The 25,903-nt window shown below is 44.0% G+C and overlaps 1 protein-coding gene across 1 annotated transcript in view; it reads left to right on the top strand.

Moving 5' to 3' along the window:
* The first annotated feature begins 3,480 nt into the window (after positions 1-3,480).
* The window catches only part of LOC114641699 (zinc finger protein 420-like), a 52,334-nt gene continuing 29,911 nt past the window's right edge, over positions 3,481-25,903 (top strand). Inside the window, exons 1-4 of the mRNA XM_028790726.2 lie at positions 3,481-3,621; positions 11,311-11,768; positions 14,954-15,843; positions 21,895-22,131. Of these exons, the coding sequence (XP_028646559.2) occupies positions 11,408-11,768; positions 14,954-15,843; positions 21,895-22,131 (1,488 nt within the window). The 5' untranslated portion in view covers positions 3,481-3,621; positions 11,311-11,407. The remainder of the gene's footprint in view (positions 3,622-11,310; positions 11,769-14,953; positions 15,844-21,894; positions 22,132-25,903) is intronic.

A 25,903-nucleotide genomic window follows, 5' to 3' on the forward strand; every position in this document is an offset into this window, starting at 1 on the left:
CCTGCATGTCTTTGGGAGAACAGGGAGAACATGCAGACTCCACGCAGGGAGGACCTGGGAAGCAAACCCGAGTCTCCTTACTGCGAGGCAGCAGTGCTACCACTGCGCCACCGTGCCGCATTTATCTGAAATATTATGGAGGGCACTATTTAAACACACACACCAATCAGCCACAACAAACCAGCAGCCAAATATCGTGTAGTACCCTCTTGTGTCTGACATTAACTCCACAAGGTGCCCTGTGGTATCTGCACCAAGACATCAGCAGCAGATCCTGTAAGTTGTGAGGTGGGGTCTCCGTGGATTGGACTCGCTTCTCCAGGCACATCCCACAGATGCTCGATTAGGTTGTCATCTGGGAGATTTGAAGGCCAAGTTAACACTTTGAACTCTTTGTCATGTTCATCAAGGCATCCCTGAGCGATTATTAGTGTGATGGACCACGTTATCCTGCTGAAAGTGGCCACTGTCATCAGGGAATGCTGGTTGGCATGAGCTGGTGTCTGTGCTCTTTTGGTCAGTGGTACAGTCGTGGCCAAAGGTTCTGAGAATGACCCAAGTGTTGCTTTTCACTAAGCTTCAGTGTTTTTAGATCTTTTTGTCAGATGTTCCTCTGGTAGAATTACAAACATTTCATAAGTTTCAAAGGCTTTTATTGACAATTCCATGAAGGACTCGGGTGATGGTAATTTCCCGAATAGCAACACTGGACGGCGCTACCTACTAACCCCTTGTCACTTCCTCTCTCAGCAGACCGTCAGATTGACGGCGTTACCACAATTGATGTCACTTCCGGTGCCCGCCCACCTGCACCCGCCTCTTCCTGCCAGAAGATCCGCCGTTTTGATCCAGACACTCGCGTCTTCCTTAACACGTTTATAACTCGCGTTTTGTTTCACTTGCGGGTGTCCCAACTCTTATAGTGTTTGTGGTTTTTCTTACTAATGATGCCTGAAGATAATTTGGTGCTTCCGTACTGTAATTCAAGCGTAAAAAGTGCATTCAATAAAACCAAATAAAGACAAAACTTAACTCCCGCGACGTTTACAACTGCATTGGAGACTCTGGAAGCTCTTGTACCTTTTCAACGCATACAGCACTAAAATGCTCAGTACTAAATTGTCATTTTTTTTAGATAGGAAATAGAATCCCAAAGTTAGCCTAACCGTGGAAATGACTGCACACCCGCCTCCTCCAGTGGACAGAAAAGAGGGGCGCAAAATTGAACAATGTACTTTTAAATATAGGGTGGTCCAGATCTAATTATGCAATTTTCATTACGCTATAACTTATTAAGTTTATTACATGGAGAATTGACAGCACCTGCCCTGCACTTCGAGATTTCACTTAAAATTCTTTTTGTTGCCAATAGATGGCAGCACCTGCCCTGCATTCCAAAATTTCAGGGAGGCGGTTGTCAGTCGAACAGTTACATAATTAGATAGAAGTGCCCAGTTTGTGAATTCTGACCATAAACTTGTTGTTGCTACTCTTAAGATCCAGCAGGACACCACCTACTAGGAAAATGAGCCTGGACTTGGCCAGACCCCAAGACCAAGCTGTTTCTAATGAGTTTGGACGCAGTTTGTGTGAGGAACTTTCAGATTTACATTACATTACATTTACATTTACATCATTTAGCAGACGCTCTTATCCAGAGCGACTTACAACAGTGTTTGTTAGTTTTTTCGCATACCCCTTGGGGTCAGAGCGCAGGGTCAGCCATTGTACAGCGCCCCCTGGAGCAATTACAGGTTAAGGGCCTTGCTCAAGGGCCCAGCAGAGTAGGATCTCTTTTGGCAGTGACAGGGATTCGAACCGGCAACCTTTGGGATACCAGCGCAGATCCTTAGCCTCAGAGCCACCACTCCGCCTATGACTGGGTATGACTGCCAATCCTAATGTGATGTGGGAGACCTTCCGTGACAAGACCCTGAAGGTTGCTGAGGGTTGTGTTGGTGTTACCGGTGTTCCCAGAAGGAGGCGTTTCATCTTGCAGGGCACCCTGGATATCATCGAGAGGAGTCGCAGTGCACGGCTCAGTGGCAACTCTGGTCTGTACCTGGGAACTGAGAAGGACGGCTGCAAAGGCTCTGAGGGCAGATAAAGAGGCATCTGTTAGAAGAATCTGTGAGCAGGTGACACACCATCTGTGGTCTAGCGACCCACATCTCACTTACAGAGGTATCGAAGCATTACGCACATCTGAATCTGTTCCTCGGAGAGTCCCAGTCAGGGCGGCTGATGGAGCGGTCCTTAACGATGACACTGCAGTTGTGACCCGCTGGGTTGGCTACTTTGAGCAGTTGTTCAAAGCTGATCCTCTGGCTAGGATGTTGGACATCTGTGGGTCCACGGTTCTTGAGGTTGATCCTCCAATTAGCTGTGAACGACTCCAGTCTCACTGAGATTGAACCAGCTGAAGGGGGGAAAGGCTGCAGGGATCTGTGGTATCCAGGGTGAACTTCTCCAGGCTGGTGGTGAGGCTGTCCTCCTGGCATTTCAAACAATCTTTGCTTCCATTTGAGAGACTGGCATCATCCCAACTGACTGGAAAACGGGACTTGTCGTCCCTATCTGGAAAGGAAAGGGTGATCAAGTACAGGGGGATAACACTGCGCTCGGTGCCGGCTAAGTCCTGACACTCTGTGCTCATAACAAATCCATGGGCATCCTTCGTAAAGAACAGGGTGCATCCCGATTATCTTAGTTAAATTGACCTTCACGGCCTAGTCATTCTGGCCCCCTAATCATCCCCTGTCCCTCACCAGTTCAGCACTTAACAGCTCGTGTGGTGAGTGTGCAGTCGCAAAAAATGGCTGCCATCGTATCCTACGGGTGGATTGGCTGAAGTGACTCCACACTCACTGTGGAAAGCGCTTCGAGTAGTGAAGTAAAGAATTACCGGTATTACCAGGGCAAAGACGTGACCCCGACAGTATGAAAGGACAAAAGAAGGAAAGGGACATTGAATCTTACGTGACACAAATGTCATCATGAGACAAGATCCACGCGCCGAATCAGCGTGCAGTGGGGCGAGCGGCTGCGCGTGCATGAGGCCGGCGGTGCGTAAAGGTGCACGAGCAAGAAACTAAATATAGCAATGACGGTTTAATGTCCGTATGAAACACAGACACCCTGACCACCGAGTCGGAAAATTCAGTCAGCGGTAAACTCAGGAAGCACGCGTTTCCCTCTTGGTCACCAAATCAAATCAGGTCAAGTCCGGCGTCCCCTAAAATCTAAGGCCCGTCAAAGCGTTGCCCTGTCCTGATTCGCGTCCATACAAGCCTTCCACACTTTTTCGTTGTACTTGTGGATTGAAAGGAGTCTGAACACGCGTGTCGAACTGGCACGGGGTAGCGAGTGCTTAGAGACGTAAGGGTCAGCAGCAAGCCAGATACCGTTATGGAGAAAGAAAACAAACTGCCAAAAAAGGACGTCATCATCATACGACGAGGATTCGTAACCCCGCCCCCCTCTCCCGCGCAGGCGTAATGGTAGGAGTCCCTGCCCTCAGACTCCTCCGACTGCCACGCGCGGCGCGGGTCTGCAAAAAGAGTAGAAAGGGCGGCGAACAGGACGAGGAGTGTCGGTGAGCAACTGGAGAATTGGGCGAGGGTGAGTAAGCCGGATGGGAGACGAGAAGAAAAGAAAAGGACAGTGGATCAGGACTTCGCAGGGATATCGGGGAATCACAAATGCACGCCAGGGTCGAGCAGCGTGGAGGCGATGAATCAGGAGAGAGCTTACGTTCATGCTTTCCCAGGTCTACAGTCTGCCATGTAAGCCGCTTGCCAGCCCCCGTTCCCGATAGTCATTCAGCCCGTGTTTAATGTACGTAGGGATTCACAAAATTCTCAGACTGCCGAAAAGCTGAAAGCAGCACAGTGGAGTGAGCATTCGTTCGCAGAGTGAGCTGAACCTACCAAGATAAGGCGCGGCAAAGACAAGACCCACGGGAACTTTGATTCTGTCAAGTAGTACAGTCCAACGTGAGAGCAACTGTACCGTCCCAGCATAAACGTATTCCTCTAAAATATTCAAATCATAGTGAATAAAGAATAAATAAATTCTAAGACTCCACTTTGACGTTTCACAAAAAAATGTCTGCCCGGTAGCGTATAGAATACCGAAGGGAATGTCGCGTGGACATGGGGTGGGCAAGTGTAGAGGCCCATAACTCAGCCATGTAAAATCGGACAGAACTCCGGGTAGAGCCAGTCTCTGACAGGACACGCTCACCCGCCCCCTCACTCATGTTTGGACTTCCAAAAAAATGAGTCATCAGATTTAAAAAAAAAAAAAGGCATCCAGAAGACTTCAGTGACGATGCTAAAGAAGAGAATATGAAGGAGCTCATCTTAAACAAGGCAGCAATGACACTGAGAAACTCGAATAACACGGTGGGCAGAGTTTGAAAAAGTACTTGAAAATGATAGTTGAGTAAAAGTAGAAGTACTTTGTCCATTTTTTTTCCTTCACTGAAGTACCAGCAACACAATTTCTGTCCAAATCTAACTATGCAATTATTGTATTGCATTGCATTAAAAGTTGCATAGTTAGATCTGGACCACACTGTATAGCACATATTCATACAAAGAATGACACTCCAAGTGCTTTACAACAAAGTAGTTACAGTGCATCCAGAAAATATTCACAGCGCATCACTTTTTCCACCTTTTGTTATGTTACAGCCTTATTCTAAAATGGATTAAATTCATTTTTTCCTCAGAATTCTACACACAACACCCCATAATGACAACATGAAAAAAGTTTATTTGAGGTTTTTGCAAATTTATTAAAAATTAAACAACTGAGAAATCCCATGTCCATAAGTATTCACAGCCTTTGCTCAATACTTTGTTGATGCCCCTTTGGCAGCAATTCCAGCCTCAAGTCTTGTTGAATATGATGCCACAAGCTTGGCACACCTATCCTTGGCCAGTGTCGCCCATTCCTCTTTGCAGCACCTCTCAAGCTCCATCAGGTTGGATGGGAAGCGTCGGTGCACAGCCATTTTAAGATCTCTCCAGAGATGTTCAATCAGATTCAAGTCTGGGCTCTGGCTGGGCCACTCAAGGACATTCACAGAGTTGTCCTGAAGCCACTCCTTTGATATCTTGGCTGTGTGCTTAGGTGTCGTTGTCCTGCTGAAAGATGAACCGTCGCCCCAGTCTGAGGTCAAGAGCGCTCTGGAGCAGGTTTTCATCCAGGATGTCTCTGTACATTGCTGCAGTCATCTTTCCCTTTATCCTGACTAGTCTCCCAGTCCCTGCCGCTGAAGAACATCCCCACAGCATGATGCTGCCACCACCATGCTTCACTGTAAGGATGGTATTGGCCTGGTGATGAGCAGTGCCTGGTTTCCTCCAAACGTGATCCCTGGCATTCACACCAAAGAGTTCAATCTTTGTCTCATCAGACCAGAGAATTTTCTTTCTCATGGTCTGAGAGTCCTTCAGGTGCCTTTTGGCAAACTCCAGGTGGGCTGCCATGTGCCTTTTACTAAGGAGTGGCTTCCGTCTGGCCACTCTACCATACAGGCCTGATTGGTGGATTGCTGCAGAAATGGTTGTCCTTCTGGAAGGTTCTCCTCTCTCCACAGAGGACCTCTGGAGCTCTGACAGAGTGACCATCGGGTTCTTGGTCACCTCCCTGACTATGGCCCTTCTCCCCCGATCGCTCAGTTTAGATGGCCGGCCAGCTCTAGGAAGAGTCCTGGTGGTTTCGAACTTCTTCCACTTACGGATGATGGAGGCCACTGTGCTCATTGGGACCTTCAAAGCAGCAGAAATGTTTCTGTAACCTTCCTCAGATTTGTGCCTCGAGACAATCCTGTCTCAGAGGTCTACAGACGATTCCTTTGACTTCATGCTTGGTTTGTGCGCTGACATAAACTGTCAACTGTGGGACCTTCTATAGACAGGTGTGTGCCTTTCCAAATCATGTCCAGTCAACTGAATTTACCACAGGTGGACTCCAATGAAGCTGCAGAAACATCTCAAGGATGATCAGGAGAAACAGGATGTACCTGAGCTCAATTTGGAGCTTCATGGCAAAGGCTGTGAATACTTATGTACATGTGCTTTCTCAGTTTTCTTATTTTTAATAAATTTGCAAAAATCTCAAGTAAACTTTTGTCACATTGTCATTATGGGGTGTTGTGTGTAGAATTCTGAGGAAAAAAATGAATTTAATCCATTTTAGAATAAGGCTGTAACATAACAAAATGTGGAGAAAGTGATGCGCTGTGAATACTTTCTGGAAGCACCGTACATGCAAAGAAAACCAAATTAAATGTAGATAAGGAGAACTGAGATAAGGATAATAATGAATAACTGATTATTTGCTTTAATTCTTCAGCCAATTAAAGAAAAAATGCTTATTATTGTCATTAATTAAAAGGCACACCAATAAACAAAGATATTTTAATGTAGAGAGCAGCACTATGATCACCTAGTAAGGTTATTTATGATCTGAAATGGCTGAATGGCGGGAACACCAAAGGCTTGGGGGTCCCTGTACCCTCATCATTCTGCCCCTCACATCCATGCTACACATACTTGGTGTACAGACAGCCGGGACCCCAGGCTTGGATTAGTGTCACGAGGATGAAGATCTGAAGTGTGACACTGGTGGGTGGGAATATGACTTACAATAATAGGCCTCACCCACCTGGGAGATGAGATGCCCCTATTCCTGAAAGAAAAAGAATCAAATATCTATATAGTGCTTTTCTCACTACTCAAGGCACTCGTCATACAGGGAGAACCCGGGAAGCAATCCCACAATCTCCATTACTGCAAAGCAGTAGCGCTACCACTGAAATATAAGGGCAAAAAAAAATTAAGGGAATATCTCAGAACCTTATCACTTAAATAGATACACAATAAAAAATAATTGAAAGTCGACACAGATTGTTTATACTAGGATGCCTCAGTTAGTAAAGATGGATGTTATAATGGCAGTTATTACAATTGTCACATTAATTTGAACACGCCTGATGGTTCTCATTTATGAATTGATTATAGTGTGGTCTGTGTAACGACTAACAAGGACTTCCTGGTCGATGTAATGAAGTAGGCGGCACGGTGGCACAGTGGGTAGCGCTGCTGCCTCGCAGTTGGGGGATCTGGGGACCTGGGTTCGCTTCCCAGGTCCTCCCTGCGTGGAGTTTGCATGTTCTCCCCGTGTCTGCGTGGGTTTCCTCCCACAGTCCAAAGACATGCAGGTTAGGTGGATTGGCGATTCTAAATTGGCCCTAGTGTGTGCTTGGTGTGTGGGTGTGCTTGTGTGTGTCCTGCGGTGGGTTGGCACCCTGCCCAGGATTGGTTCCCTGCCTTGTGCCCTGTGTTGGCTGGGATTGGCTCCAGCAGACCCCCGTGACCCTGTGTTCGGATTCAGCGGGTTGGAAAATGGATGGATGGATGTAATGAAGTAAAAGGTGTTGCCCTTTGGGAAAATGCACATTCATGGGGAACGACCCACCAAATGAGTAGCGGGAGGTCCTACAACTCTTTTATTGTTGAATGATGTACGCATTCAGTCGGCTGTGTCTGAGCAACGCCGTGATGTAATCCCTTAGTTGAGAACACGCCTGATGGTCCTCATTTATGAATTGATTATAGTGTGGTCTGTGTAACGACTAACAAGGACTTCCTGGAAGATGTAATGAAGTAAAAAGTGGGGTAAAAGTAACAGTTGCCTTGAATGAAATGTAATCAAGTAAACTGCAAAATGTTGAAAAGTGTACTTACAGTAACTAAAGTAACAAAGCAGCTGCATTTCATTGACACCTCTGATGGTGAGTATTAACACGGCAGGGTGAGCCACAGTCCTGCGGGTAGGAAATGATCACCTTATGAACTGCTAGCCGTCCCTCCATTACGACAGCCAGTTCATTCATTTCAAGGTTACAGCGGACATAGGTGGCGATGGGAGGAAAGGCAGGGACCAACCAACCCTGCAGGGGGCCACCGGTCCATCACAGGCCACACTCGGGCATCGCTGGTCAGTTTACATCTGGGTGATTGAGATGTTGGAGGAAAAGTGAAGGAGCCAAAGAAAAACCCGAGACCACAAGTGACCAGTGCAGAGTTAGAAATGAGCCTCCTTGACAATGAAGTGTGAGTGTGGGATAAACCAGTGGGAATGTCACGTGTACTGATGCTTGCATACGGCCCCCTCCAAAAGTATTGGAACAGAAAGGCCAATGAATTTGTTTTTGCCGTGCGCTGAAGTCATTTGTGTGCGAGATCAAAGGATGAATATGAGAAGAGAGAGATCCGAGTTTCCGCTTTTATTCCCTGGTATTTACATCTCGATATGTTAAACAGCACAGAGCAGAGCACACGTTTTGTATCCAACCACCCGATTTTTCCAAGGGAGCAAAAGTGTTGGAACACAAGCCTTCAGAACTTTCATTGAAAGATTCAGACAGGTGGGGGGCTTCTCTCATCTCAGTAGAGTTTGTGTGCCCAGGGGGCTGATGGTCCGGCCTCCTACACTCATTTTATTGCCCTTCAATATTTTCAAGTGGCTGGCATTCTGAACTTTCAGTGTAGGCTTGTGGTGCTGGCGTTAATAACTAGCATAAGGCAAGTGGTGGCACAAAGCACCTTCTTCCTAAACTGAGTTTTGCTAATTTGGTTTTCTGGTTAGGAAAATTTTAAATGTTAAAAATAGCATTTTTTTTTTCTTCTATCCAATAGGTGGAAATAAATTAGCCACAACTATTGGGACCTTTAAATAAGGGAGCGTGAAGGCAGCACCGGCCCTTTGTAGGCTTATGATGTGGAGACATGAGGGTCAGCCAGTGAACATTCTAGCCACTGAAAACAAAATTTCAGACTTGGACGGTTGTCTGGGGGGGCATTAAAATCATCTCCGCACCCAGAAGTATATTGAGCCTGAAGTGGAGAGCTAAGCTGCAGAAACAGAGAGAGAGGAGTAACAAGAGGAGTGATAAGAGGAGTGCTTTAGTAGTTGAAGATGTGGACAGGTGGATGAGCCGCCTTTCCTGATAGATGGGGGTCATTCAGGTAGGCCCACTGAGGCAGAAGGTTTGGTTTGTTTTAATGGTAGTCAAACATGACTTGGTACACGTTTGTGCCAGGCGGGTTTTCCTCAATGTGTGTTGCTGTCATTTTTCCTGTGGCACATCAATGTCTTACAGGCCGTGTCTTTTAAAATGGTGGCCTTAGTTCAGTTCAGACCCAGCCTGTGGTGAATTAGGAAACTTCATCCATTTTCATTGTTCTTGGCTTTGCCTCAATCAGCTGCATTTTGTCTCCGGATCAAGTAGGTTTTCACTCCAAATCTGCCAAGTGCTTCTTAGGCTAACATGGAGGACTTCGACCAAACTATTGTTCTTAAATTGAAGTTCTGCTGCAATCCTGTATAAATCAAAGTAGAGAACAGCAGTGTCTGTGTTTAATAAAATGCAAATATCTTTATATTGAGAAACAGCAATCCTAGATCTTACAGCTGTTTCAGAATAAGAACAAATCCATGACTTAAAATGAGTAGTTTGTGTATACCGTGGAAGCCATTGTGCTGAGATATTGGAGGCCTGTGCACTCAATGTAATGATGGATTAACATTTGTAACAGATGATACTGGCACTGTCTGCTTTCATTAACTCTTTTAGGGCTAATTTTTTTTTTGTTTCTTTTCTCCCAGGGCTGAATATTTTTCCAAAAACTAACATTTTTTTTTAAAAAGAACACAAAGCAATTGTTTAACATATCAAATCAACAAAAAATATTTCCTTTTGACAAATGTTACTGTTTTGCATGTTGTATGAGCCTGCATACTCTATGATTTCACATACATATCACATACATTTTACACAGCAAAGTCTGATCTCGCTCAAAGCAGCCAATTTCAGTCATTGCCACATTGCACTCCTTACACTACGTGTTGCTTTGGTGCCTACTTTTCAATTGTCTGTTGCTGCACTTTCTCACATATATTGTTAGTGTGTACTGTAGAGAGACAAGTCACCCATTTGCCATCGTGTCATGCCACTGCCACCAAATTTTCTGCCTGCATGAAAACCGTATTGTCACCTCTCTTCATCTTCTGAAACTTTCTGAACTTTATGTATGGCATTATAGCCTGGCTCACCCCATGAGATTTGCTTCTGTTTATTACAGAAGTGAATAAAACTTTGCAGCAGCACGTACCTAAGCCACCAGGGGACAAAACACGTTTGGACCAATGCTCCCTGAAGTTATATCACCAGTTCTGTCCCATCTCTATTTGTAATGCCACAGCGCGCTTCATCTCGTCTTTCGTTGTGGGTTTCCACTTTGAAAAACGAGAATGCGATGCAAACACAGCCCGCGATTCAAAAAAAATCTCTGCCTACCTGTTTGTCTCGTCTGACAGTAGCTGAAAAGCAGCATCAGGAGAGAGCAGCCTGAAGTACAGCAGCTGGTGATCTGTCGTGTCCAACAGCAAGCCATGCCGTCTTGTAAACTCCGGTAGCCAGATCGGCTCTCAACGGATCAATGTCTGTGTATTTATCCCATGTGAACCTTGCCGTAGATGCATTGGCTGCACGAAGGCACTCAACTGGCAGCAGATCCGCTGGCGCGGCATCGGCTGGTGTCTGATCAGCTGATGCCTGCTTCTCACTCTCTTGCTCGATCTCCTGATCACTGCCAATAAAATCCGATTCTGAAAAATCAAGAGTCCGACTCCGCAATAATGCACAAAACATCGTCTGTCGAGTGTTTTCTTTTCTGCACTTGCTTCACTCCCTTTTCACATGTCGGTGCCATCTTGCCTTTGTTTACATTTCGCAACTCACGCACACGCAAGGTTTAGTTGCAGAGTCAACGAGTCTAGCATTCCTCCAAGCACAGAGGGAATGCCTGAATTTCCCATTGGGATTAATAAAGTATCTATCTATCTATCTATCTATCTATCTATCTATCTATCTATCTATCTATCTATCTATCTATCTATCTATCTATCTATCTATCTATCTATCTATCTATCTATCTATCTATCTATCTATCTGTGACGTGACAGTGAGATTTGTCGCCATTAACAGCTGATTGTCGCCCCCTATCCCTGGATGTCGACTTTTGTCGACATTCGCCTTCAACCCCTCCTGTCGACAAAAGTCGACATCCGCCCTAAAAGAGTTAAACATGTTGGGATCACAGAATTTCAAATCTCTCATAAAAGGTTTGTGGGCAGTTTCCTGTGTTGTCAAAACCTTAGTTAACCCCTGGAATGTGCTCAGGATCCTCTTGGTGACTTTATCAAATAACTCTGTCACTTTTGTTTTCACAGAGAGAAGAGGTTCCCATGGTGACGAGGCGAGGTGCCTATTGGCCTCGAGGTCAGAGCTGTCCATGTGAAAAGGGGAGAGAAGAGTTTCACACGGAACATGGACAAAGGACTGGCACACATTAAAGAAGAGGACTGTGAGTGGGGTGCACCAGAGGATAGTAAAGAGCACCGGTTAGCTTTTAAAGAGGAGGAATTTGAGGTAAACATTGTTGACATTAAACTTGAAGATACAAAAGATTTCTCAGACAGTTTTGAATGTCAAAAACAGGAAACAGGGAACATTCTCAAGCCAGATATTGGTGAAGAGTATCCTTGCAGTTCACACCGCTGGTTCACCAATACAGGACAACTGGCCAGCCATTGGAATTGTACGGAACTGAAGTCTGAGTTTTCGGAAATAAGTGAAGGAAAAAGAAGTGAAGGAGAAGAACCGCAGTCAACTAGGAGTATTAGAAAAAGTAAGTGCTGCGATTTCTGTTATTTTCTGATTGTGATATGCCAGTTTTCATTCAGATGGGGCCATTTGTTTTTGAGTCATCCTGTCCACAGACTAACACCCTGATGTGCACAGGCTCTGCGGTGAAGTTGTGTTCAGGGATGTGTAAAATGTGTAAATCTGTCGAAAGCTCAAAGCTAATGATTTTTACCCCATATATAATATATACTAACAATTATATCTGACCCCAAAAGGTCATGCGAAAAGACTAACAAAGTACAGTCATCCCTCACCTATCATGGGGGTTATGTTCCAGAGCCCCCTGCGATACGTGAAAATCCGCGAAGTAGCAATCTTATATTATTTTATTATTTATATATACAGTATATTTTAAGGCTTTATAAACCCTTCCCACACTCTTATAAACTTTACCGCCTTATTACATCCACTTACAACTCCTTTTGCGCCCTGGTTAAAGCACACTGCGGCCATAGATCTTATATTCTTTTCCTCCTTTTTAAATAAAGCATATCCAAACCTTTTACCTTTTCGGCAATTGTTAGCATCTTCCGTTGGCGCTTGGGCACGGCCCCTGAAGCAGTAGCAGGAGCAGATCGTTTTGGAGCCATAACGAAGGGCTTGACTATGCACAAAGATAAACACAAAAGAGCACAAAAGTTAACACAGCGAAACACGTTGAGCGAGATGAGACTTCCAGGCTAACGCAGCAGAATCGAATTCGGTGCTCCGTTGCTGAGCCAATCAGCACACAGGAACTTAACTGCATGCTCTGATTGGGTAGCTTCTCAGCCATCCGCCAATAGCGTCCCTTGTATGAAATCAACTGGGCAAACCAACTGCCAGAAATAAAAAGACCCATTTTCTGCAGAAACCCGCGTGATATATTTAGATATGCTTACATATAAAATCCGCGATAGAGTGAAGCCGCGAACGTCGAAGCGCGATATAGCGAGGGATTACTGTATATATTGTCACAAGAATGAGTCAGAAATTCTTCAGGATAATGTTCAAGCATCAGTCACAAAGTTACGCAGGGGTTGGATATTCCAACAAGACAATGACCCAAAACACAGTTCAAAATCTACAAAGGCATTCATGCAGAGGGAGAAGTACAATGTTCTGGAATGGCCGTCACAGTCCCCTGACTTGAAGATCATCGAAAATCTATGGGATGATTTGAAGCAGGCTGTCCATCAAATTGAACTGAACTGGAGAGATTTTGTATGAAGAATGGTCAACAATACCTCCATCCTGAATCTCATCAGAGGCTACAGGAGGACAGCGTCTAGAGGCTGTTAGATTAGGAAAAGGAGGCTCAACTGAGTATTGATGTCATATCTCTGTTGGGGTGCCCACATTTATGCACCTGTCTAATTTTGTTATGATGCATATTTTCTGTTAACCCAATAAACTTAATGTCACTGCTGAAATACTACTGTGGCCATAAGGCATGTCGTATGTTAAAAGGAAGTTGCTACTTTGAAAGCTCAGCCAATGATAAATAAAAATCCAAAGAATTAAGAGTGGTTCCCAAACTTTTTCATATGACTGTATGTGATACAACATCTGCCAAGTAATACAAAGAGTACATGACACATGTTTCGTCAGGTGTACGCACCTTTGCATCACCTTACTGAGATCGAATCTTGGACATCTGCGCCTGAGGCGAAACTTCTGACATTGCACCATGGTGGCTGGTTTGCTTACTTGACAGGGTGAAGATCAGACTGTTACATTTATAGGTCTGAATTGCAATCTGGTTATTTGGATGGTATTATATGGCAGGTACTGTATCACATATCTATGATCTGCTTCTCGCAAATGAGAGGATGTGGCAGATGTTTGGTGACTGGCCGACCAACCACATGCGTTACCTGGTAGGTAAGCACCTCAGTAATCAGATTGTGACTCAAACCTAGAAATGTAATACTCCGATCTTCACCCTGACAAGTAAGTGAACCAGCCACTGTGGTGCAACATCAGAGGCTTCGCCTCAAGTGCTGACATCTGAGGTTCAATCCCTGTAAGGAGATACAGAAATGCAACACCCAACGAGCCCCAGTTAGGGTCAAACACGTGTCGTGTTTTCTTTGTATTATTTGGCAGGTACCGTATAACATGTATGTGATCTTCTTCTCGCAAATGTGAGGACGTGGCAGATTTTTGCCAAATAGCCAACAAAACACAAGCATAACCTGGTAGGTAACCACCTAAATAATCAGGTTGTGATTCAGAACTAAGTATGTAATAAATATAAAATATTTTATCATTTCCTAGATGAAGAAAGAAAAATAACTCTAAAGAAATGATATGCTTGGCTTCTTTTAACATTGGCTGGACACTCACAATAACACAATTTTTGAAGGAGAGCTACTGGGGAGAAGCGCAATGCAGTCGTGCAGTTCTTGGCCACTTTGTGAGTGCAGTAGGAGTGTTTCCTAGGCGCGGGCAGGAGTGATGTCATCCATCTGTCTTTAGGTGAGCTCTAATGCTCAGGGCAATTACCAGAGACTTTATACTTTCTTACAGTCCAAGGTTCCCATCTTCCAAGATGTTAAAATTTCCATTGGGTGTGACAAGGATGTCAGGTTGGACAGTTGGGAGACCAAGTCAGAGAGGCGAGATTGTGTTGGTTTGGACATGTGCAGAGGAGGGATGCTGGGTATACTGGGAGAAGGGTGCTAAGGATAGAGCTGACAAGTAAGGGGAAGAGAGGAAGGCCTAAGAGAAGGTTTATGGAGAACATTCAGGTGATAGGTGTGACAGAGCAAGATGACAAGGACAGGAAGAGATGGAAAAAGACAATCTGCTCTGACGACCCCTAACGAGAGCTGCTGAAAGAAGAAGAAGCAGTCTGGCTGACTTCACCAGCTCCAATGGTCAGATCCCATTCTAATGTTTCCTTTGAAATCAACTTTGATATCAAATGGAGAATGGACGCCAGTCCGCAGAGGGGCACACGCATCCACACTCTGTGACACCAGACAGTGATCAACACAGCAGACACATTTGTGAGATACGAGAGTACTATGGAGAAACTGAACAGACAGGAGGAGAACACAGAAGGCCACACACATTGTGACAGTCACAGGAAATGAACCGAGGGCTGAGACACCAACACCAACCAATCTCTTTTTAATATCTGTTATTTTATAACATTTAACTAAACTGTTTCTGTTGTTTCAGATGTACAAGAGAACAGCAGTTTCTCCATATCTTCATTTGCTCAGACCTGTCTTCAAGATAATAAGAAGAGGAAAAAATCAACAATAGGATCAGAATATTTGACAGCAGCCTCCTCCCAGTGCAATTCTGTTCCTGCTTCCAAACCGACACAGACAGGAGCCATTGATGATGAAGAAGAAGATGTACCTAATACAGATCAAGAGGCCTTGCATACCAGCGGAAAGTGCAGAAATGCTTCCAAAAACAAATCTGCCTGTACAGATGAAAAGTGGACTGACTCCAAACAGAAGCCATATTCCTGTTCTGAATGTGGCAATTTATTTTCACGAAGACACAGTCTTTACTTGCACAAGCGCATTCACAATGGCGAGAAGCCCTATTGCTGTCCAAAATGTGGCAAACATTTTTCACGAAAAGGTAATCTTCAAAGCCACTCACGAATCCATACTAGAGAAAAGCCTCAGTGCTGCTCTGAATGTGGCAAACGGTTTTCTCACTGCACCAATCTCCAAAGACATATGAGAATTCACACTGGAGAGAAGCCGTATTGCTGTTTTGAATGTGGAAAACAATTCTCCAGCAGCAGTAACCTGCAAAGACACACACGAACTCACACCGGAGAAAAGCCATATGGTTGTGCTGACTGTGGGAAACGATTCTCCGACAGTATCACTCTACAGCAACACACACGGATTCATACGGGAGAGAAGCCATATGGCTGTTTGGAATGCGGCAAACAATTTTCTGCCAGTAGCAGCCTCCAACGACACACACGCATTCACACTGGAGAAAAGCCGTATGTGTGCGGTGAATGTGGCAAACGATTCTCTGACAGTAGCAGTCTTCGGCATCACACAAAATTTCACACTGGAGAAGCCATATTGCTGCTCTGATTGTGAACAAAGGTTTTCAAAAGTAAATCTTCACCGCCACTTAGAAAATCACACTGGAAAGAAAACCCAGTGAGCAGAGTTGCAGGTCCAGCATCCACTCCTGTGGCCAGCTGTAGTCGGTGTGGAGATTGCATGTTGTCCTCCTGTCTCTATGGGTTTGCCCTGGGGTGCTTCAGTTTTCCTCACATCCAGTTATCTTCTCTTAATAAGAGGAGAGCCAAATCTGCAGCTAAACAATGGAAATAGTACTCGCTGGTGGTGCTTGGATCCAGAGGACTAATACAAAGACGTGTCCAAGGCCATCTTGACATCCTCTCTATTAGTGCCTGTCCACAAGGTTTACAAAAGCAGACAGAGAACAACAGTACAATGAGATATCACTCCTTTCTTGACTAGAATCACAAATGACCATTATGAAGAAATGAACCATTGAGAGAAAACTCAGAGCTGTTGGGACTGTGGTAAACGATTCTCACAATTAAGTAGTCTTTAGAGCCATAAACCAATCCACACTGGAACATCTAACCATGGCTAAGCAGGACAAGCGACCTGCACACAAAACGGTTTAAGGCATCATTGGGGAAAAAAAACGTCACCACAGATAAATGCTGCTTCTGCCAGACCGCGTGGGAAACAACCACACATCTTTTGTGACAGCAGGGAATTGCATATTGCTGCTGAACAAAATCAGTCCAAGGAAGCTTTGATAACTGAAGCTTTAGTCCTAAATGGTGAAAAAGTAATAGTCATAAGAAATGCAGTCAGATGTATGTGGAGTCTGTTGTGTTGGCATCTACATGACTAATGTCGCTGATCTGTCAGGCCTATTGTGATATCCTATTATTCTCCAGAACCTCAAAGGAATTCTGGAAGGAAGCCTTACTAGGAGCCAAGAGCTGATTTATACTAAATTTAGTGTTCACAAACTGGTGGAATCAAAGGGAAGCCGGAGAAGCAGACACGTCAACTGATACCAGCTTCAGTGTTGTAAACCCTTCCAGATGCTTTGTTTGCCATCATCCTCATTGCCTAATCTTCATCTACGCATGCTCTGAAATGAGCAAAAGATAAACAGAAGGCTAATGTCCTTAAAATGGGGATGTCGTGGTGGCGCACCAGGTAGCAGAATTGCAGGTCCAGCATTCAATCCTGTGGCCAGCTGTAGTCGGTGTGGAGATTGCATGTTGTCCTCCTGTCTCTATGGGTTTGCCCTGGGGTTCTTCAGTTTTCCTCACATCCAGTTATCTTCTGAATGTGGCAGAAAAGTCTCCAAAAGCAGCAGTCTTAACCAGAGAAGTACCAAATGTGGAGCAAAATGATGGAAAAAGTGCTGGCTGGTGGTTCTGGAAGCCAGAGGACTAACACAAAGAAGCTTCTAAGGCTATCTTCACATCCTGTCTATTAATGTCCGTCCATAAGGGTTACAAATGTAGGCAGTACTGAGGACAATGCTAAGAACTATGGTGGTTTAAGAGAACAACAAAACAATGAGATGTCACTCCTTTCTCGACTAAAATCACAAATAACTATTATGAAGAATTGAATCCCTGAGAGAAAACTCACTGCTGTCAAAACTGTGGCAAACAATTCGTACAATTAAATAGACTGTAACAAACACCAATATTGACGAGGTTCACCACTCAATAACAAAGACATTTTCAAAAAGGGTGAAATCGTAACTTGCTTACCATGGCTTAGTGGTGTTGGGAACTATCATTAGCCCCCAATAATCAATTTTTAAAACTCCTCTTATTTTCTAGATAAAAAAATGAAACTCAAGGATGGTATTATACCAATTGGGTAGCAATAGCAAGCATTACAATATACCAAATACAAGAATATGATAAAGGCGTCACAACAATCAACATGAAGACACTACAGTATGCAATACGTTAAACACTTTTTGATATTTTCTTCCCTCTTCGAGTCTTGTAAAGTCCCAAATAGAAGATCCTACTCCATCCACGGAAAGAAACAGACATTTAAAGTAGGAGAAAACCAAGGTCATGCGGTATCCGATTGTCTGTATTGTCCACAGAACTGCGATTCTATTTGCTTTTTTATTACTCAGCCTGCAACCTAGCAGTAAATCCTCCTGGTTCAGCTGGGATCTCTTCATGGTGTGATTCACTCCTGTCTCCTCACCTCTTTCATGCTCCTCATTTTAAAAGGAAAGATCTCAGGTCGGGACTTCTGCACCCGAATTGGATTCGTTTTCTGGGGGAAAAAATAATCCAATCCAAAATGCCAGTGCTACCAGGACTGCCTGTGGCATCCCATAACACCAAATTATATGACATGGCTATGGGGTTTATGTCCAACTGTTGGTTTTTGTCTTCTTTGTGCTTTTTTTCTTCAATTTCTTCATATCTCCCTATTTGAATTTTTGATTAAATGGTTTCGTTTAGTGTCCCGTATCAGCTCCTTGTGTTTCTCTGTCCTGTTCAGATGATTTATTTTACACGTTGGTTATCTCCAGGTGGTGTTATTGTCTAAAGCTCCTGTGTTGAGGGCTATAAAAGTCACCCCCCCCCCCCCCCACCTTCACTTCTTCGGGTCTCTGCTGCCCTTTTACAATCTTATTTTATGTTTTGGGGGTCATCAATCCTTTATTCTTTTATTTGCATTTTTGTTTTTGCTTTCATATTTTTTAAAACGGACTGGCTCTGATAGATAGATAGATAGATAGATAGATAGATAGATAGATAGATAGATAGATAGATAGATAGATAGATAGATAGATAGATAGGTGAAAGGCACTATATAATAGATAGATAGGCGAAAGGCATTATATGATAGATAGATAGATAGATAGATAGATAGATAGATAGATAGATAGATAGATAGATAGATAGATAGATACTTCCTTTATTATTCCCAAGGGGAAATTCACATGCTATTTTGGATGCATTTTTACTTTCTCATATAGGGAAAGTATTATAATCGTCCAAAGATTGGATGTCAAGATTTTGATTAATCTCGACGTTTTAGACCTCCCTGAGTCTGAAAATACAATTTTTGAAATTATGTCTTGTGTCTGTATTGTGTGTGTGTGTAAACAGGATAACTTGAGTGCGCTTTCACTTAGGTCAACCAAATTGTGCATACAAGTATTCGGTACAAGACGTAGATTTCCATCAACTTTTGGGCTATTTCCGCTAACCGGAAGTGGTGCTTTACCTTTTTACCGATTTATTCAATTTTACTTTTGTAATAATTGTTCAATATATAATTTATTTGATTTGATTTGTTGATGGTTCTTTAATGTACAGAATATAAAATATAATAATTTTCTTGCAGTTTACTCCTTCAAAACCCATCCTCATATCTGAGTGTACCCATAAGTGTAAGGGAGGCCACTCCCGAATTTTCTCTCTCTCTTTCTCTCCCTCTCTCTCCACTCTCTTTTCTACCAGTGGGGGGCGCAGGCGCTCCACCAAACGAGACGCTGAGAGCCAACAGCTGAGTCGACTGCACAGGCGCGCAACCGACAATCAACTCGCTGCGCCCTTTAAACTCCCCGCGACGCGGCACTTGCCGGAGTCCGCGGGCCGCAGCCTGGCCGCGCCGCTTTCAATTCAATTTGTTTGAAACGACACAAGCGCTACGAACCCCGCTAAGACGCGCACAGTAAGTTGTCATGTTGCCATATGCGACATTAAATCACCTTGTTCAGCAAGCTATCCCTTGATAATAAGGCAAACATATCGAGAACCATTTGAGCTTGTGGATTTAAAACTTTTATGACATTTTCTAACCCAATTAATCTAGACCAGAGTCCCGGTGTGCTGGAGCCTATGTCATAGGGATGGCATTTTTTGTACATTGGGTGGTCTTCTTTTTCTCTTAGACAAAAAAAAAAAAAAAATTGTAAAAAGCCAATAGATAAAGGGGCAATAGGCACCATTTGTTGAGACCGGAGTGATACTTGAAAAGGCAAATCTCCTAAATAATTCTGGCTACAGGTTATTGTTGATGTCTGTCTGCAAGACATAGATGTTCACCTGTCTTGCAGGCAGGGACGAGCGGTTTGGGGAGGCATGAAAAGTAAAAAAAATAAAATAATAATAACATAAAATAAATGTGTCCACTTGTCTGTGCTATAAATTTGTTTTCTGTATGATTCCAATAATTTTGATCATTTTTATAGTCAAAATCGCTGAACTGGCGCATTTCCTGTTCAAATACAGCAGAGAAACGCGAGATGCGGCGAGACTCACCTCACCTCGGACTGCGCTCTCCGCCACACACGGGGTTGATGCGTGTAATTGGCGCGTGCCTGTTGCTGTCTCTCTGTATGTTGCCAATATAATGTGTGCACTTTTATTATACACCTTGACTGTCCACAGTCTGGTTAATATCTTTAATGAATGTGTGTGACAGATTTAGTGTTGTTGATCGGACGTAAAACCGCAGTGAAAAGGCACAAGGTGAGCAGACAGTACAGTGCTGACCTGAAGGGGGCGCATGTGAGCCCAACTGGTGCCTGTCACTGCTGCTGTTCTGCGCAGAGGCGCCAATAAGTTAGCGATATCAGAAAGTCAAGGGCATTGCAGCGGTCCGTTTATTTTAACTTTTTATTCTGACTGGCCGCCAAAATGGAAGATTGAGACTTTTAAAACTAAAGTAAAATAATGAGGACCTTTACGAGAAAATGACAGATTTTCGTGGAGAAGGATAGGCGCATGGACTTCATTTACAAATAAAGGTAAGACCACAAACGGTTTTCAATTTTATAAAAAAAATGGGATCAGACTAAGAAAAAAAAAAATTCAATATTTTAAAACTTAATTTTGACCTTAAATAAAATATTCTTTTGTTTTTTTTCTTATCCTTTTGTTGAGCAGCCTGTATTAAAAATGATGAAAGCATCAGAATTAAACGCTTTTAAAAACAACTAAATATTTCAATTAAAGTCAAAATCTAAATCTGTTTTTTTTTTTTTTGTACACCACTCTATACTTTCATTTGTATTGAATGAGTATGAATTGTGGAATCGCAACAGCAAATTTAGAACGCATGGAGGGTGAGGAGCAAATACGCTCTTTCTGCTCCCTCCCGCCGCTATAAGTGTAACGTTCTTTCTTATCCAAATATGCGCCTTACCTGTCTATGTGTGCGTAAAGCAGCGTTTCTCAACCTCTAAGTATTTGCGACCCGAGTTTTCATAACAGTTTTAATCGCACCCAAACTAACGTTTTTTTTGAAAGGAGCCCACTAATACCAATTTGTTCTTTTTAAATTAATGATATATCCATCCATCCAATCATCCATTTTCCAACCCGCTGAATCCGAACACAGGGTCACGGGGGTCTGCTGGAGCCAATCCCAGCCAACACAGGGCACAAGGCAGGAACCAATCCCGGGCAGGGTGCCAACCCACCACAGTAATGATATATCATAGATGCATATTTTATTATACCTACTTAACTTTTATCAAAATTTATCTAACTCTATATTTATTTTTCTAGTATCAGAGTGTAGGTTAAGTTAATTTGTTTTGGTTTCAATAGATGTATTTTTCATATTTTCGATTGTTCTTTTCTTTTTTTCATATCTTCACCCCACAAGTATGAGAACCGCTGGTGTAAAGAATGCTGATAACCAGTAGTCAATGTGCATACTGGCTGCCAATTGAACAGTCAATAAGCTACTCTTTGGAGTTCATATATTTGTAAATCTCACTCTGAAGGACTCGGTGCCTCACCAGCCATGAACCTCACCGCACGTCACTGCTTGCAAGAGAGTCACCTGCTTTGAAGATTTAACTGCTTGGTATCTCCTCAAAATGCCAAGATTGTGATAACAGAACTGCCTGCTTCCTTTGAAAATGTTTGCGTTGTTACCTGCTTTGAAAGTTAACATGTTCTGGGAACAACGGTTTCTAAGAAGCCGATGTTCCTCAGAACATGTTAATGCAGCATACAGTGGTATATGGACGTCTACAACAATACTTTTTTTTTTAAACAATGAACATGCGTTTACACCATTGATAATGTACCGAAGTCAATATGTACCATTGTTTAATTATTCATCATGTTGATCCAGGCAGAGACTGAAACAGTCATATTCTTCTCAGGGATAGGGGAGGTGGACAGTCCACCAAGAGCGCTGTCAGGACCACTCACACTAAGCGCAGAGACTCGCAGGCAGACGAGGCTACATGGTGGACAGGATGCAAGGCACACGGCGCTGGGTCCAGAGAGAGAGAGAGAGAAGACTCACGAGAGGACCGAGGAGAACCAGCGGACAAGAAACAAGCATTCGGTGAACAGAGGGGTTTCAGTGAGTCATTTGGAAGGTTGATTGTTCCAACTTGGACTTCACCCCACCTAAAGTTGTATGCGCCTTTGTTACGTTTTACCAGACTTTGAGAGTGTGGACTGTGTGCTCTCCCTTTTAAAAGGTTTTCACTCCTCTTTATCTTCTTTTATCTTCTCGGTGGATTTTATATGGTCTGGTGTAATACAAGTGACTGTTGTTTCTCTTGAAATCGCTGCCGTATATTTTGTTGTGTGTTTACTCACCGCCCAAGTTAAAGAAATCTGTGCGCTATTATCTTTAAAGTTCACGAGTTCCCATACTCTCAATAAAACTGGATGGCGTAGTCGGATATTTGAACTGTGTTTAGGTTCGATTACCAATAAGTGTGACCAGACAGCCATCACAGCCTATCCCAACTGGCATAGGGCACAAGGCAGCAAAAAAACCTGGACAGGGTACCAGTCCATTGCAGGGCAAACACACACCAGGGCCAGTGTAGCAGCACCACTTCTAACCTACATGGGAGAACATGCAAACTCCACATGGAGAAGATGTGAACCCTGGTCTCCTTGCTGTGAGGCCACTGTGCCACCCCCAAAGTCTTTTTTTATTTTATTTTATTAGTAACTCTTAAGAAGAATACACTTTTCTATTTTTATTACTGTAAGACGCGCACCCTAATTTTCACAAAGAAAATCATGTATCATTGTATAGGAAGAGTTTAGGGCACGATTTTCATGAAATGTCTTTCTGTTTTTGTTGCATGATGAAAGAGCGAGGGAGAGACAGAGAGAGGGAGGGAGAGAGAGAGCGTGCGTGAGCGAACGAGAGAGGGAGAAGAAGGGAGGGAGAGGGAGAGAGGGAGAGAGTGCACGCACGAGTGAACGAACGAACAAACAAACGAACGAATGAACGAACGAGCAAGCAAGAGAGAGAGCGCGAGCGCAAGTGAACAAACGAATGAACGAACGAGCAAGAGAGAGAGAGGGAGGGAGAGAGCATGCATGAACGAACGAACGAACGAGAGAGAGAGAGAGAGAGAGAGGGAGAGAGCGCACGCGAGTGAACAAACGAATGAGCGAGAGAGAGAGAGGGAGGGAGAGAGTGCACACGAACGAACGAACAAATGAGAGAGGGAGAGGGAAAGAGCGTGCGTGAGTGAACGAACAAACGAACAAGCCAAAGAAAGAGAGAGAGAGAGGGAGGGAGAAAGCGTGAATGAACAAACGAACGAACGAGAGAGAGAGAGAGAGAGAGAGAGAAGGAGGGAGAGTGCGTGCGTGAGCGAATGAGAGAGAGAGAGAGAGGGAGAGGGAGAGGGAGAGAGCGTGCATGAGCAAACGAGCGAGAGAGAGAGAGAGAGGGAGGGAGAGAGCGCACATGAATGAATGAACGAACAAGAGAGAGAGAGAGAGAGGGAGAGATAGAGCACGCGCGAGTGAACGAACGAACGAACGAGCGAGCGAGGGAGCGAGGGAGAGAGTGCATACGAATGAACGAATGAAAGAGAGACAGAGAGAGAGAGAAAGTGTGCATGAGAGAGAGAGAGAGCGAGAGAGAGAGAGAGAGAGAGAGAGAGAGAGAGAGAGAGAGAGAGAGAGAGAGAGAGAGAGAGAGAGAGAGAGAGAGAGAGAGAGAGAGAGAGAGGCAGAGAGCACGCGCGCGAGTGAACGAACAAATGAAGGAACGAATGAGAAAGAGAGAGAGAGAGAGAGAGAGGGAGGGAGAGAGCGTGAATGAACGAACGAACGAACGAGAGAGAGAGAGAGAGGGAGGGAGGGAGGGAGGGAGGGAGAGTGCGCGCGCGAACGAACGAGCAAGAGAGACAGAGAGCGTGCACAAGAGAGAGAGAGAGCGAGAGCGAGCCCAAGCAAGTAAACATTACAGAAAAAAATTTCCTTGTGTATAACGCGCACCTGATTTTCTAATGGAAATTTTTGGGAAAAAATTGCGCGTGGTACACGGGTAAATACGGTATTATTTTAATAACCCACATTGCCATTCTTCTCCCCACCCTATAGAGTGAGAGAAGGAAAATAAACGAGGGGGAGTCAATAGGGCCGCCTTAACACATGGGGACACTGGACAGTTGCCTGAGGGCCCTCACGAGCACAGAGGCCCCATGCCAGTCTTTGTATGTTGTGACTTGCTGAGTGGGTGTGTAGGTAGGAGCCACAATACACTGCTTTCTTTACCTGGGGGTCTATAATGCTGGCCCTAGGAATCAAGCTGCTTCTTCTTCTTCTTTCGGCTGCTCCCGTTAGTGGTTGCCACAGCGGATCATCTTCTTCCATGTCTTTCTGTCCTCTGCATCTTGTTCTGTAGTCAAGCTAAAGTTTGAAAATGGGATTTATTAGAAAATGGCACCAACCTTAACAAAACTGATGCTGTCATTTCTCATAGTGGTCTCCACCTTTCCCATTGCACTTGCACCACCTGCCTGGAAGTTCCAGCAGAACAAAAGGTTTTGTCTCATCCTCACCACCACTCGTGCACCGCTTTCTTCACATCGTCATCTGTCATCACACTTGAATCAACGGCCACCCAGATGTTTTTTTTTTAGCGGTCCAAAAAGGTGGAAATCACATGGTGCCAAATCTGGAGAATAAGGAGGATGTGGCAACATCTCAAACTTCAGTTTCTCTAGACAAGCCCCTTGGTGTTCTAAGCAGTGGGTTTCATTGTCTTGTGGCAAAAGGACTACTTGAGACAGCAGTGCCCGCTGCTTGGATCGAATAGCAGCCTTCACATTGGTCTCCAACTTGCACTCGTGACTATAGTGCCCCTTGGCATGTAGTTTTCAACAAGAACTCGGGTGCACGAGTGGTGGTGAGGATGAGACAAAACCTTTTATTCTGCAGGGAACTGCCAGGCAGGTGGCACAAGTGCATTGAGAAATGACAGCATCAGTGTTGTTGAGGTTTGTTCCATTTTCTAACTTTAGCTTGACTCCCCCTCCTATGTACTGGCACTGCTGCAGTTTTTCCAGATAATGCATCAGTTCTTCCACAAAATGTTTGACACTACAAAATGATTGGTGATAACAAATGTATTTTATTCATTTGTAATAAAACATGGATGTCAAACTCTGGTCCTGGAGGCGTCGCAGTGGCTGCAGGTCTTCATTCTAATCATCTTCTTCATCAGTGACCAGTTTCTGCTGCTAATCGACTTCTTTTGCTTTAGGTTTAATTAGCTCAACTCAGGTCCCCTTTGTTGTTTCTTTTCCCTTAATGAGCAGCCAAATAATAATGAGACACAAAACGAGCCGCCACACGACCAGCTCACCTGTGCCCATCACACATTATCTGAAAGTAAGGATAGGTGAAGGTCTCAGTAAGGTTGATCTCTCATTTTGTTGGTGTTCTTAGAAAAAAAAAAACAGAAAAATCAATAGTTTTGGAAATGTCTTCTGTGGCAGAATGAGAGCAGCAGCAAGTCCTGATATTCAATGACGGCTTTATTAATAGCAAGAATCGGCTTCTCATTAAGAGATTGGTTGGAGTGAAACTGGCTGGAGTTTTGATGTTCCAATTTAGCTGATCATCTGTCAGCTCATTTCACGTCTCATTTCTGTTTGGCTTCCATTTAATGAAGAAAAGAATCAACTCAGAGGATTGAATCCTTAAACACAGGGCTATTAAAATGAAGGGAAAAATAATTTAATTAGCAGTGAAAACTGGGAACTATGATGAAAAGGGTGAGAATGAAAACCTGGAGCCATTGCGGCTCTCCAGGCCTGGAGTTTGACACCCCTGCTTTAGAGGAATAATAAAAAAGGGGGTGCAAAGGT

The sequence above is a fragment of the Erpetoichthys calabaricus genome, chromosome 5 (assembly GCF_900747795.2).
Source record: "Erpetoichthys calabaricus chromosome 5, fErpCal1.3, whole genome shotgun sequence".
NCBI lineage: Eukaryota > Metazoa > Chordata > Cladistia > Polypteriformes > Polypteridae > Erpetoichthys > Erpetoichthys calabaricus.